The 16368-nt window shown below is 35.3% G+C and overlaps 1 protein-coding gene across 5 annotated transcripts in view; it reads left to right on the top strand.

The window, feature by feature from the left end:
* The window catches only part of ERBB4 (erb-b2 receptor tyrosine kinase 4), a 1129074-nt gene that overhangs the window by 945088 nt on the left and 167618 nt on the right, over positions 1 to 16368 (top strand). For all 5 annotated transcript variants that reach the window (XM_055089875.1, XM_024124587.3, XM_028481564.2 and 2 more), the window contains one exon: positions 10285 to 10470. In XM_055089875.1, the coding sequence (XP_054945850.1) occupies positions 10285 to 10470 (186 nt within the window). The remainder of the gene's footprint in view (positions 1 to 10284; positions 10471 to 16368) is intronic.

The raw sequence follows: 16368 nt of genomic DNA, 5'->3' as shown, positions 1-16368 counted from the left end.
ATATACAATGGTGAAAAGACAGTCTCTTCAATAAGTGGTGCTGGGAAAACTGGACAGCTACATGTAAAGGAATGAAATTAGAACACTCCCTAACACCATAAACAAAAATAAACTCAAAATGGATTAGAGACCTAAATGTAAGACCGGAAACTATAAAAGTCTTAGAGGAAAACATAGGAATAACACTCTTTGACATAAATCACAGCAGGCTATTTTTTGATCCACCTCCTATAGTAATGGAAATAAAAATAAACAAATGGGACCTAATGAAACTTCAAAGCTTTTGCACAGCAAAGGAAACCATAAAGAAGATGAAAAGACAACTGTCAGAATGGGAGAAAATATTTGTAAATGAATCAATGGACAAAGGAGTAATCTCCAAAGTATATAAACAGCTCATGCAGCTCAATATTAAAATAACAAACAACCCAATCCAGGGCAGAAGACCTAAATAGACAATTCTCCAAAGAAGACATACAGGTGGCCAAGAGGCACATGGAAAGATGCTCAACATCACTAATTATTAGAGAAATGCAAATCAAAAATACAATGAGGTATCACCTCACACCTGTTTAAATGGGCATCATTGGAAAATCTACAAACAACAAATGCTGGAGAGAGTGTGGAAAAGAGGGACCCCTCTTGCACTGTTAGTGTTAATGTAAATTGATACAGCCACTATGGAGAACAGTATGGAAGGTCCTTAAAAAACTGAAAATAGAATTACCAGATGATCCAGCAATCCCACTACTGGGCATATACCCAGAGAAAACCATAATTCAGAAAGACACATGCACCCCAATGTTCATTGCAGCACTATTTACAATAGCCAGGTCATGGAAGCAGTATATTAACGCATATGTGGAACCTAGAAAAATGGTACAGATGAACTGGTTTGCAGGTCAGAAATTGAGACACAGATGTAGAGAACAAACGCATGTACAGCAAAGGGGAAAGCCTCGGGGTGGGTGGTGCTGGTGGTGTGATGAATTGGGCGATTGGGATTGACATGCATACAGTGATGTGTGTAAAATTGATGACTAATAAGAACCTGCTGCATAAAAAAACATACATGGAAGGATACAGATTTGAGCTACACTGGAATAAATAATAAATAGGACTTGGCACAGTGTTGGATATGGAGTGGAATGGAAAACATTAGAAAAGACAATGCCAAATATGAATCCAAGGTTTAAAATCCAAATTAGAAAATGTTTCTGACATTTACAAAATTGGTAAAGTTAGCAGATAACCTTTTATCGAGAAATTTACTTTGTGTCTTAAATTTGATATCCAGTAGTTTATCTGTATCAGGATGACCAGAAGGCACTTGAAATATGAGTTGATTCCTGAGATGAGGTAGGATGGGAGGGGGGAATATAATACAAATTCTGTTTATTTATTAATAAAACTGCATTGCCCCTTTACTAAGAGCCATACACTCTACAAGAGTTTGATAACATTATCAGCTAATATTACTACTCTCAGAGAAATCATTAGAGATGGTGGACATTTAACAAATAAGTCAAATAAAAATGGAATAGATACCACGATAGTGGAGCTATACCTATAAAGACCTATTAGTTTCTGCTCAGAGATGATGGTTGAAATTACAGGAGTTGAAAAGAATGGTTGGAATGTGGGCACAGCATAATTTTCATGTCCGGATATGTTGACAGATATTTTGCACAGATATTTTGGATAGGGTCATGATAGATTTTGCTTTCCATCTTTTAAATAACAATGTTATTAAACCTGAGAAACCACAGAATTCTGCAGTTGACTCCATGTGTTTCTGATAACTCTGTCATATTTCTTAGTTATAAGATATAAGGATGCAAGAGGTTACAGACGAAAGCAAAGAATATTAGGGACAAAGCTATGATGGCATTTCCACATTTAAGGTATGGGAGGGAAAAGCAGGTACCAATACCTGTAATAAGAATACTCAGAGAGACTGACGATTCAGGATAGAATAAAATGCTATCATCAATCACAGAGAGATTTTCAAAAGAGAATGGTGGTCAGTGAGGTAAAAGCATGCAGAATCTCAGGAAAATGTTAAGAATGAGGGAATAACCTGTTGACTAGTAATAAGGAGGTTACTGGTGACTTTTTCAAGAGTACTTTGAATAGTTAGAATGCAGGAAAGTTGCAGAAAAACTAGACCCCTAAGGAGTGAAGGACTATAAAATGAAGAAATAGCCAATGATAATTGTAAATATTCTCAAAGTAGAGAAGTGGAAAAATTGAAGGAACTTTCATTTTTAGAATATAGGACATCTAAATATACTTGGGGGTATAGTGAATGTGCCAATATGGTGTGAAGATAAAGTCATACTAGAGATAAACAAAGGTAAAATTATCCAAAGGGACACAATGGAAAGATGTCAAGAGCACATTTTACAGAGTAAATATTGTGAAAGGTAGAAAGTGTTGTTTTGTTTTGTTGATTTTTCCTGCTCAGAGATACAGGTCATAATAAATGTAATAGAGTCAATAAGAAATTAAAAACTAAAACCAAGGGCTGTTTTTGGAGGATCAAGTCAGGAGATTTGACAAATCTCCACAAATCTATGCTTTTCTCTAACAACATTGGAAAGTTTGAGAATTCAAATGGTGGGAGTTGTCTTTGGCCAAGGGGTGTCAAAATGGGAATATCGGCGGGAAAATTATAGGATGGTGGTAAATGCTTTATTATAATAGTTAACATTGGAGTTCAGGCTAAGAGAGAGATAAGTGAAGCAGAACAGAAAGCAGGCATTAAAAAATTAAATTATTAAAAATAAATCCAGTCTTCTTTCCATGACTTAGAGGCCTTTCATGGTCTGGCCCCTACCTACATTTCCAATCTTATCTCATGCCATTGCAGCCCTTCCTAAATTCCAGACATGGGTATTCTCAGAGCTTCCAAAATTTGCCAAGCTCTTAGTCTCTTTCTTCATATTTGTCTATCTGACTTCTCATAATTCTGATCTCAGGGCACATTTTTTGACTACCTTTATCTAAAGTAGCTCTGCCACCACCATTTTATTATCTATTGCAATACTCTATTTTCTTCATAACCCTTAATGCAATTTATACTTATTTATACATCTGTTTTATATTTATTTGGTTTTCCTGTATATTGGTTGCCTCTCCCAGGAGAATGAAAGCTTCATGAGGATAGAGAAGCTTCAGTCACAGTGCTGGGCACATAGCAGGTCCTCAATAAATATTTTAAGTGAATAAATGTATACTATAGGATAGGAAAATATAATAAGGATAGTGGGAAATTAAGTATAACTAGGGGTAAGGGGAAGATAGAAAACACAGTCAGAAAGTAAAATTCTACTTTGTATAAAATTATTCACAAAGGTCTTAATTGTGTAGCATTGTTAAGTAATATGTAGATCTAAAATTCAGCCAGCAAATGGGTGAATGATGGAGAACAGAGATGGAAAACTGCTGACTCCAAAAGTTAGAAGGATCCTAATTTGATTGTTCAAGTTCACAAAAATGATACCAGGGATTGGAAAGGAGTGCCACTGAGCAATGTAGACACACTTAAACTGATGGCATATTAATTCAGTCTAATTACTGCTCACCTACTTGCACTAGTAAATTATTATTTATTCTAGACATGAGGGAACAGATGCAGATTTCATTTATTTTATTATCTGGGTACCATCTGCAGCAAAACAGATGTGTAAAACATTATTATGGACCAATAATTTTATCTCATTTTTCATCACTGCCATCACTGTTATCTTCTTTGTTCTCTTCATCATCATCACCCCCTCTATCTTTAGGAGAGGCATTTGTTTTAAGCATTCACAAGTCTGCTGACAGTTTCATTAAGCACAATTTTATATGCCTGTGTTAATTGTTTATCCTTTCTTTTTCTCTATCCCCCTTTTATTTTCTTCCTTATACCTGATGCAATGAGATTTTCCCCATTTGCAGCTGGAGGGTATTGAATTAATGGTCCATAGACATAATGAAACAGTGAAAGTTTGGCTAAAGTTAACATTTTTCAAAAACCAAATAGCCCATAAGTTTTCAATGACCATATGTTTTTTGTTTTTTGTTTTTTGTTGTTTTCTTTTTGTGAAACTACTAACCAGCATGAGTGAGAAAACAAGTTTAAGTGGCAAGGTGTAACATCTGAAGGCTGGGCAAAATGATGCCTTAGTGTGACAAATGGTATTGCTCACTTTTATTATTGTACAGAAATGTCTTTCCTTCAGAATGAAATAGAGATACAAATCGCATAGGCTAGAGAATAGTGGCACACATGCTTCAGAGCGTTTTATCTATGCCCTGGTCATCCCTTGATAGTTTAAAAAAAATGTCCTTATTGAAACCAGAACTCATTGTAAAGAAAAATGTTTCTGCTTTAGAGTTTTCAGTATAGCACCTGTTACAGCCTTCCTCTCTGTCCAATGAGAAAACTATTTAATTCACCTACAAGAAAAATTTTGTAAAGCAAAAGGGAAAACAAAGACAGAAAATAATTTCATTTCTGGAAAAATAGATAATATTCCCGTCAACTTGTATGTATTCCAGTGGTCTTTGGTGACATTTTCTAGTGACAGCAGCAAAGATTCCAAAATTGCTTCCATAGGCCCCACACAGAGATAGGTAACAAAGGACGTTATTAATTTTAACATAGAGTAATTTATTGAAACCTAACACTCCATTATTAAAATATTGAATTTTTTTCCCTTTCCATCTTACTCATCACTCTAAATGAATCCACATTCTCTTCTCTTTATTTCTTCCCCTATCCCCCAAAAATGCCATCTGCTATTTCCTTTATGAAAAAATAAAACCTACAATTAGTGTCGTGTTCATCTTTTCTTTCTCAAAAAAAGAGAACTGTTATGCAAATACTCTGCAATTTGGTTTCAAATACTCTTTGTAGTGTGATGAGCAATTTTCCTTAATACAACCCCAGCTTTTTTGCCAGGACTTACTAATAGATTTTTTAAAAGAGAACTTTCATGCGACTTTTTTACACTCTTCTGATGTAAACTTTTCACATGCATATTTAGAATGGAAATATCATTACTCCTTGAGTTGTAAAATTAAAAAAATTTGTTTATATATTTCGTCCTGAAAAAGAAGGCCTGAAATACCTTAAAATCTTTCTTTTACCTTAAATTTCACCATGTTCTATATCATAGGAAATGGCCTGTACCAAATAATACTCACAGGAAATCAGAGAAATATATTTTCTTCGGCTTTTTCTGAAAGCATATTGTAAGTGATGGCAGTTTACCTGTAGGTGCAAATCTGTTGCTCGAGTTGCTCCTCAGGAGCTAAAGTATCAATATAACTTGACCCAATTCACTCAAGTATGGCTAAAGTCAGGTGTTTGGTGCTGCCTTCTTGTTAATTAGATAAGCATCTACAGTTCGAAGTGCTGATAGAATGGAAATTTTAAAGTAACAGTATGTTTACTGTCCTAAGAAATAGCACTGTACTAAGAATCAGAAAACCCGAGTCTTAACACTGATCCTGCTGCCTACACATCATATGACCTGGGGCGGTAATTCTGCTCAACCTTGGTTTCCTTATGTTACAGCTGAGAATGGCCGCCTCCTTTGCTTCCTAGAGTTACAATGAGGATCAAACAACTGTTGCATGTTACTTCCTTTGCAATGGATGATAGAGACATACATTTGATGCAGATATTCCAGGGGTTCTCAAAGTTCTATGTTTCCTACAGTAATTTCTCCTAGGGAGCTTGCTACAAATGTTGATTCTGATTTACTTCTAGACTTGATTATCTGGGAGTGGGGCTTGGAAAGCTACCCTTATAGTGATAAACCTGGGTCGATCTGATGGACATGAAAAACTAGAGCCACTAGAAGAGAAATAGAGAGAATGCAATTAGCATAAATTTAATTTAATCAGCTATCTAATATTTAATATCTAATTAAATATCTAATTTGGTACTTGATTGAGTTAGATATTTAATTTAATTATGTTTTGCTTATTTGTTGGTGTCTATATTTATATGTGTGCATGTCATAATTCAGTGAAGGAACCCTCTGGTTTATGCTTTTACTATTAATGTTAATTACTATTTAATTAGTTAGTAAAAATACTACATTAAATAATAGATAATGCAACTTGGCTAACGTTTCTATTTGTACTCTCCTTATAATTACATTAGTTTGCTTTATTTCAAATGTTGACTGAAATATACAGGAAGCAAAACCAAAATGTTTCCACCTCATGGATCCAAATAGAGCCATATTAGTAGCAATAACTCAAATTTCTGGCTTTGCTAATTGTGCAGAAACTCCCAACTTCCGTGGAAGTCTTCCCGAATAGTTTGGGAAGGGCTGCGTATCTCATATGATCTTACACAACAGTCTCCCAGTTGCAGTCACCCTGTAGTATCTACAGTGTCTTTTCTCACCAGCTCTGGTCTCCATGTGGAGCTTCTTTTTTCTCTGAGCCACCGCGAGGTCCTACCTTGGGACCGTTTGACTGGTACCACCTGAGGATAACACTGTCCTTGCTGGAGGTAAGGACAGTGGTTCCTGGGCTGCCAGTTCTCAAGGTGTTGCAGTGGTGGTGGGCTCAGCAAAGAGGCAGAGAAACTAGTGCTCTCCTTTGTTCTCTGACTCATCTGGTTCCCTGGGGCTGCTGGGGAAGGAGGAATTGGAAGACCTAATCTACTTGGAAGCCACCTGAAAAACAACAATTTCAGCTTCTGCCCACAAAAGCCTCAAAAATAATGTGCCTTGAGTTAGGCTGAAACCCCCTTACCAGCTTATTTCTTCTGTTTAGCATTATATCTCTCCCTTCTCTGGACACGTATTCATACTGCCCCACCCTTCCTTCTTCAAAAAATAAAGTGTTATATTTCACGTAAGACCCTGGCTGGATCCAGTAAAATCTATATACTCCATCAGACTTACCCCATAATTATGAATAATATTTAGGCTTAGGTGAACTCAACACTACTCAAATAGTAGTGGAGGTTAAAAGTGAATAATGTCCTACACGGCTAATAATGGTGAAAGACAGCAGTCACTAGTGACACTCTTTTCCTTCCCTGCCCCCATTTTACACTGCCCAAAGTAATCACTTTCAATTTTCAGCAATTTCTTCTTTTACTTAACTCTCTATCTAAATAATAGGCTTATACTGTCAACTCTTGATTTTTCAGTTTTATGCATATACTAACTTTTCATTGTGAACAACAGGAATGTACTTCACTTCCTTCCCATCACCACCTTGCAGAAATATATCTTCCTTTTCTTCATTTTCCAATATAGTCATATGATATTTGCTTATATTAATGTTTCATATTTATGTTGTTATGCTTATATAACGACTCCCAGCTGCAGCTGTGCTTTATAGCAGATGTCCCCAACCCCCAGGCCACAGAACTATAGTGGTCTATGGACTGTTAGGAACCAGGCCACACAGCAGGAAGTGAGTGGTGGGTGAGCGAGCGAAGCTTCATCTGTATTTACAGCCACTCCCCATCACTCGCATAACTGCCTGAGCTCCACCTCCTTACAGGTCAATGGCTGCATTCGATTCTCATAGGAGCACAAACTCTACTGTGAACTGCACATGTGAGCGATCTGGGTTGCATGCTCCTTATGAGAATCTAATGTCTGATGATCTGAGGTGGGGCTGAAGCAGTGAGGCTAGCGCTGGAGAGCAGCTGGAAATACAGATTATCATTAGCAGAAAGGTTTGACTGCACAGAGACTATAATAAATCAATTGCTTGCAGACTCATATAAAAACCCTATCAGTGGGGCTTCCCTGGTGGCACAGTGGTTGAGAGTCCGCCTGACGATGCAGGGGACACGGGTTCGTGCCCCGGTCCGGGAAGATCCCACATGCCGCGGAGCGGCTGGGCCCGTGAGCCATGGCCGCTGAGCTGAGCCTGCGCGTCCGGAGCTTGTGCTCCACAACGGGAGAGGCCACAACAGTGAGAGGCCTGCGTACCGCAAAAACAAAAAACAAAACAAAAACAAAAACAAAAAACCCTATCAGTGAGTGGCAAGTGAAAACAAGCTCAGGGCTCTCACTGATTCTGCATTATGGTGAGCTGTATAATTATTTCATTATATATTACAAAGTAATAATAATAAAGTGCACAATAAATGGAATGCACTTGAATCATCCTGAGCCATCGCCCTGCCCGCCCCTGGTCCATGGAAAAATTGTCTTCCATGAAAAAGATCCCTGGTGCCAAAAATGTTCAGGACCACTGCTTTATAGTAATTATGATGACTTTTTCTTGTGTGTATCTTGTGAAAACACAATTTGAGGTAAAACCTCAAATTCATTTCTTTATTTTACTTTTGCTTAGTTTTCTGTGTATCTATCACTAATTTGATGTTCAGATTCTGCTAGGAAAATATGTATACTCTTAATGCATTTTAAACTCATTAGGTTTTCTATCAATTCCATCTTCTTGCATCATCTTTTCCAGAGCAATATGTCCTACTCCAGTCTGGACTGGCTCCTATCTCAGGCTTCTGTATAGCTTTTATTCTGGAGTATCCCTTCTGTCATTTCCTTGTTTCCTCAATTAAATGTACTTTTTTAACTGCCTTCCACCTTTTATTAAATGAGCACATCTAACAGAGAAAGGAAACGTGAGATAATCGTTTTTAAGAACAGATATGTCTGTATGTTTACTCACTTGGTTCAAATTTTGCTGGATGTAGAATTTGAGGTTTAAACAAAACTTCCAGAAGTTTGAAGTCACAGCTCCATTTGGGAGAAGAAACTGGAGCGTGGCCCCATCTTTCACCATATATAAATTTACATGATCTTACTATTTTCACCAGAGTATTTCTCTTTCCATTGCCTGATATTCAGTCCACAATCCCTTTGGTTTAGCCTCTCCTAAGGATGAAGGGGAGAAGGAGATCTGTAGTCTAAGTGCATCCTAAATGGACTTTGAAAAAATCCTGATGATGTCAGTCCCTCCTGCTCCGTTTATGTATAGTGGTTTGTGGTGTAACACTACTGAGACTTTGGTGTGTAAATGAGTGGGGTAAATTGGATTTCTTTTCAGTTTTCCCCCTACTAAGTTAGGCTTCAGATTTCTTATGTTTGCTAAGTCAGTTACTACTAGTAAGCCACTTCCTACTTTTAGCATTCCATCCTCATTTCTTCTTGTGATTATCAGTTTCTGGCTTTTTATTAATTACTTTGTTGTTAAAATGGTAGAATTGAGAGGAAATGGAGGTAAATGTGTATATCAATCTTCCATGCTGTCTTAAAGAGAAGCTCAATATAGCTTTCTGTCTTCAAGTATTTGTTTGAAACTTTTCAAAGTTACAAAAAATATTCAAGAATAGTACAATGAACAATCTCATACCTGCGTATAGGTAACTGATTGATAATAAATTTCCATGGATGTGTGACCCACTCTGTGTGTGTGTATAAGGTCATATCAGTTTCAAATTGGACTAAAGATACTTAAAATAACTGTTGATTGAAGACTAACTTTAGGATGTGCTAAATAACCATCATATGTCCACACTTTATCTCCATTAAGCAAAGCTGCCTTTATGATTATGAAAAAGAGGTTAGAACTGTTTTATCACTTCATGAAACGACAAAATTGGAGTACACAAATTTGTACAATCTCGCCTAGCTCTCACATTTTATGGTTCTATGAATAAACATCACTTATAATTTTGAAAATGAAATAAATTTGAGTAAAAGCAAAGTTATGGAGCAAAATGTCTTATTAAAACGCTTATTTTTCTGCATAAATTCACAATAGGCATATTGTTTGTAATTGTTTATAATGATATTTATAATTTATAAATTATACCTGTGTATGCTGTCTGAATCCACGCCAATAATGAATGAGTTAACTTTGAATCTCCTTATTTGTAACTGAGCCACCTTATAAAAATAAGTGCATTTGTACAGATTATTGGACTCTAGAACCAAAGATCAAAGATTAAAAATCTACAGTATAAATTAGGATTCAATTTCAACTTACTTGGCAGTAAATAAAATCTAATATTATTCATATTACAAAAGAGAAAATACTGCTATTAATTTTATATGCAGTTATTCTATAATACTTCCCATTTTGTATAGTCTATTTTTCATTTAATTTCACTTGAATTAAACCACTTTAGAAATATAATAGCTACAATAATGTCTTTTCACTTTTGATTCCATTGAGTGAGAGTACATTTTCAAAATCATTATCAATACCATTAGTACAGGGCAAGTAACTATAATGGTAATAAACTTTGAGTTTAAATAATGGTGTTATATTTTTTTCTCTTAGGAAGCTCTGATCATGGCAAGTATGGACCATCCACACTTAGTCCGGTTATTGGGTGTGTGTCTAAGCCCAACCATTCAGCTGGTTACACAGCTTATGCCCCATGGCTGCCTGTTGGATTATGTCCATGAACACAAGGATAACATTGGATCCCAGCTTTTGCTTAATTGGTGTGTCCAGATAGCTAAGGTAAGTGCCCATCACTTCTGCCTTTATATTTCCAAATCTAGAACAGTTTGGGTATTTAATCTATTTAAATAAAATAAATTACATTTGCTATATTGAAAGATATATTATAGGGAGGTATTTTCATTCAAACCACAGATCAATCTCATAATTTATTTATTTATTTTAGGGTTATTGTACTGTGCTGTTTATGTTATATTGACCAGATACCAAAACAAATAACTTATTGGTCAGGAGGAAAAATTGTTATACTGGATTTGCTTGGCTTTGTTGTTGTTTTTGTTGCTGTTTAGGTATAGTTTAGTTAACAAAATTCAAGAAGGAAAAGATTGAAGGTTTGAGTTGTTTCCATTTTTAGATGATTTTGTCAGCATAGCATGTACGTTCAATTCTCAGAATTATAAATGATCAAATTCTAAACATTTTTCTAGACATTTTGATAACTCTCGATTGGTCTTTAATAGTTGTTTTTATGTTGTTGTTTCTGGTTTTGTTTTTGTTTTTTGTTTTTGTCTGGCACAAGGTCTCAGTCATATAACTTATGTTAGGAGAGTGGTGTGGATTTCAGTACCTGGGGTGATGGAAGGAGATGGTTCTGTGTGAAGTAGAAAACATTTATTTGCCTCTTGGGGACTATGTTTTTTTTCCACCAGAGTTAGCAGATCTTCAAAACTTTCAGGAAGGGCCAGAATTCTGGATTTTTCTCTAAATTTAAACCTTGGCTCAAACTTTTGAAACACCCTGGGAGCCAAACAAAGCTTTCACATCCTGTAGTCCACCAGTGTGCAACTTTGGAGTGCATATTTTAAGTTCAAAGAAACCATTACAATTTTCTGTACCAAGATAAATGGGTCTGAGATGAGTTTTGATTCACTATTCCAACTCTTATTTACATCAAAATATGACCTGATGTTCTATAAATTCTACAGATCTGATCATTTTAGTATTTGTATAATATAAATGCCAAAATGTTAATCCAGTAGTTTTAGCCTATTTCTTTTTACAATCTGAGAGTGAATAAAAATACATCACCCAAAGAAGAAATTTGAGAAAATTCTTAAAATGCAAACTGAAAAAATTATTTGAGGGAAAAGCCCAGTTGAGTTTTCTGTACCGTAAGTCTTGATATAGTTTCCTTATGGACTGTGTATTACAATTTTGTGAATATCACATGGAAAAGTCACAATTGAGTGGATTCTTTACAGTAATGAAGTTTGAAATATCACTCTTCAAAAACTGATTTAATTATCTAAGAACTTCTGTAATTAATAAGGTGAGCTAAATGTGCAATAGACATTCTCAAATCATCCTAGCACTATAAATGAAAACAAAACTAAGTTTTGAATTTCTTAGTTCTTCTCTATATTTCCTGCAGTCTTCTCCATAATTTAGGTTTTGTCCTTAGGGATTCATGGCATTAATATATCATTTATGCAAGACTGTACACTCTAATAATAGAAGCTACTTTGAGTTTCCTGAATAATCACACTGTTTTAAAATCTTTTTGTCTTTGTAAATGACATTCCTTCTGGTTAGAAATCTTTTCTCGTAGCTTCTTGATTCACATAGCATGATGTTTTTTATCCGTCAACACTGATTGGGCTTCCTCCCCTTGTGAAGTCAAACTCTTTTCTCTCTAAACAGAAGTAACTTCCTTCTCTTCTGTGTTAGTTTGTATTGTATTATTTAAATGTTATACTGCATGTTTATATAACTCTCTGACTATATGGCATATTTGTTTAGTCATTAATCTTTTAATAAATATGTGTGGACACCTACCATGCGCCAGGTACTATGTAGACTGAGGTGTCTAATGGTAAGAACAAACATTCAACAAATAAAACAACTAGGTATAGGATTAAACACTTTGGTTTAGATTTTGAAGAAAAATAATTACAGTGGAGACTTAAGAACAGACCTCACTGAGTCCCGAGAGATACTTTGGCTATGGGAAGAAATTTAGGCAGAGGAAAGATAACACAGAGCCCTATATATATGGTGACCATGTAATTTGTCATCCAAATGAACAAGTTTAAGAGTGAAAGGAGGCTCTATTACTAGTTATGCCGGGGCAACAGGCACACAAATGTCCTAAAAAGAGCAAGGTATGTGGTAACACTGTGTAGCATGAAAAATTTGGATTTTATTATAAATGCAGTGGATATTGAAGTATTTTGCCCTGGACATGATATAATCTAATTTATTTTCTAAAGAGATCATGCCAATTTATGTATGGAGATTAGATTCAGGCAATGCAAGAATGGAAATGAAGATACCAGTTAGAAGTCTGGGGGTAAGGAAAATAAGAAGTTAATGAAATTATGAAACATTTTTGAGACAGTTTAGGTATTTGATTATTGATTAAAGGATGCTGAGGGAGGGAAATATGGTGGTGCTGTTGCCTGAGGTAGAGAAGGCTAGTTCAGTTCCAGACATGGCAAATTGACAAGGTTTATTGAACATAAAAGTGGAGCTATCACTTAGGTAGTTGAATTTGGTCAGGATTGTAGATATAGATTTAAGAGTTATAAGTATTCAAATATATGGGAAGATATGAGATTACCTAACAGTTACTGATTTGGTCTGATTCATATTTTTTCCCAGAACTTAAAATTGGGTCTTACATGTAGGTAGCTATTCAATATATATTTAATAAATATTTTTAACTCATAAAGAAAATGAAAAAAAAATTTACCCTTAAGGAGGGAGTCCTTCCTTTATCTTTTTTTCCTACTTTGGGGGCAGAATTGTGTAGTGGAAACAGCATTAGGGTCAAAAGGACCTACATTAGTATGCTGGTGCCCACGTTTTGGTTTTGTGAATTTGAGTAAATTATTCAACCTTTTTGAATTTTTGTTTCTCAGTGTATTAATGGAGTTAATAATTATTACATTTTTCTTCATCCACAAAATGAGTATAATATTATCTACGTGCAGTAGGCTGAAAAATAATCCCCTGCCTTCAAAGATGTTATGTCCTATCCCCATCTTCTGTGAACATGTTAATTTACATGTTAAAAGGCATTGTGAGGATGTGATTAAATTAAAGATCTTGAGATGGGGAGATGATATTATCCTGGATCATCCAAGTGGGCCAATGTAATCTGAGGATCCACATAGGTGGGAAGCAGAAGAATCAACGTAAGAGAGAGAAGATATAAAAACGGAAGCAGATTTGGAGTGATATGCCTTGAAGATGGAGAAAGGGGGATACAAGCAGAAGAATACAGTCAACCTCTAGAAACTAGAAAAGGCAGGGAAACAAGTTGTCCCCTAGAATCTCCAGAAGGAAAGCAGGCCTGCCAACACCTTGATTTTAGTCCAGTTTAGAAACTGATTTTTGACTTCTGATGTCCAGACCTGCAAGAAGATTAATTTGTATTGTTTTAAGCCATTGCATTCGTGGTAATGAGTTATAGCAATAGAAAACTAATAAACTTCCTCATAGTGATTTGCAAAGATTAAATAAAATAGCTCATGTAAATTCCCTGGCTCAGCTCCTAGATCATGGAGTATTTAAAAACAATCTTCTTTTATTAGCTATAGGTCAAAAGCCTCAAAACAGAGAATTGTTTCAGAAATGTCTGTAAAATATGAGTAATTTGGTCTGAGTCAACAAAAGTATTTTGCAAATAACTATTTCAGTAACTTAGAGGCTTCTTTTTCTTTACTTCCAATCCTCACTAAGAGAGAATTTATGAAAGTGAAATATCACCATCATAATTACTCCAATACCCACTTTCATTTTGGCTGCATCCCTTTTATTTATTGACAAAGTTGGTAGAAGGGGAGATATGATGCTATAAAATAACCAATTTATACTTGCGTTATAAAATACCTGTGGAAAGTGTAACATAAGTAGAAGAAATAATAATTATAGCTAACGTCAAGCACTTACTCTGTGTAAGCCACTACTCTGTATATTTTATTCATTAATTAATTTTTCTCATCACAAACCTATAAGGTTAAGTATCATTATTATGTCCATTTCACAGATAAAGTCAGTCACAGAGAATCTGTTACATGATTAAATTCACACAGCGAGTAAATAAATATTATAACCACTAATCTATGTTTTTATATATAAAGAAGAAAGTATTTTTAAAAATTTCATCCATATTCCAAGTTTTCCTTCCATTCTTCCATTGGTACATCATTCTACAACATTTTATGTAACAGAAACACAAATTTCAACACCAAAATTTCTTCTTATCGGCAGCCATTTTTACTCTGCATGTGCTGCATTTAGAACTTGATTTAATTTGGTAAGCAGAGCAGAACGTATTATTATTTAATGTTTGTATAATACCATATGCTTTCCTGGGGCTTTATGCATCCAGGATAGAAGATAATTGTGAGAATTCCTTCTTTCAGAGTTGTTGCTAACAAGTTGGGCAAGCAGTTTTTAAAAGACAACTTGGCAGATTCTGAAAAGTGTATGTGAGTTTAGTGAAGGAACTTCATTGTGAGTCCATGTAGGTAAGGCGTGTCTTACAAAACAGGCATCTGCTTGGTGCTTTATATATGTTGTATTATGTAATCTTTACTGAAACTCTAGCAGGTATGAGCCATTATTCTCCCAGTTTATAGATCAGGAAAATGGAGGAACTTAAGTCCTAAAGGACACAGCGGTATGTTGAAATGCCCGGATTCTGTATCAGTAACTCTGATGCCTCCTGAGCCAGGTCTTTAAACCATTCTTCACCCTTTCCTCTCCAAATACATGCACCACTGCAGCTTATAGTCACTTACACTCCTCCTGAATTTGAGGAGTGGAGGAGTGTGACATTTTATCTGTAGTTGTGTCTCATCATCATGCCCATAAAAGAGAAGATTCCATCATGAATAATACTTTTTATTGTCTTCATGGAAATTTTTTATTGCTTTATCGTGAAGGTCTATGTCACATTTTCAGGATCAAGTACTAGATATTCATTTAATTATGGGGGAATTTTTTAAATTGATGTTTTACATATAAAATATTATGACAAAGCAAGCTCAAAACTATTCTGTGAGCTACCATGCAGTATTGATACTGATCACAAGTGACACTATAAATTAAGAATTTAAAATGTATAGTTTGGTGCTAGTTTGTGTTAAGCATACAGACTCTAGAACCAGACTGAATGGGTCCAAATCCAGCTGCCTCAGTTATCAGCTGTGTGGCCCTTGACAAGTTATTTAATCTCTCTGTGCCCCCTGAAAATGAGCATAATAATAGTACTCACTTCATAGAAAAGTTATGAGAATGAGGTAATACTTGTGCTAAAAATGCTGCTTAGCGTAGAGTAAGAGTGTCCACCACGTGTTATAATTTTGGATAATATCTGAGGTGAAAACAATAAGGAAAGACACATACATTCATAGTTAGAACACCCTCATTATGTCATTTCAAAGCTACTCAATTTTAAAATCTCAAGTATGAAAGATTTAACATTTGTTCTTACACCACACTGAGGGTAGGAGGAGGTCACCTCATGTTTAATATTTAATATTTCTACTTTTTGGAAGAAAGAACTTGTCTCCTATCTTCACATGCTTTCCTACACAGGTTCCTTAGCTGCTGTTCTACATGTGCTATTATCGTGACCTCTAATTTTCATGTTAGAAAATCGAATTGTTTGTAATATTGAACATGTGAAACCAGCAGTGAATTGTCAAAGAGATGAGGTCAGGGTAATTCTTTGAATAGATAGTCTATTACCGGCGAGGAGCAAAGAGAAAATTCTAACTTCTCAATTTGAAGCTAGAAAAGGTAAAAGTGGGTTTAACTTCCTTTTACTGCATAGATTTTTATCTTCTGACTTCTTTCTAAGGAGATTATTTGAGACTTTGTTGTTGTTGTTACTGCATTTTTTTTTTTTTTTTTTTTTTTTGGTATGCGGGCCTCTCACTGTTGTGG

The sequence above is a fragment of the Physeter macrocephalus genome, chromosome 2 (assembly GCF_002837175.3).
Source record: "Physeter macrocephalus isolate SW-GA chromosome 2, ASM283717v5, whole genome shotgun sequence".
Classification (NCBI taxonomy): Eukaryota; Metazoa; Chordata; class Mammalia; order Artiodactyla; family Physeteridae; genus Physeter; species Physeter macrocephalus.
This window is presented reverse-complemented; position numbering and strand designations above follow the sequence as displayed.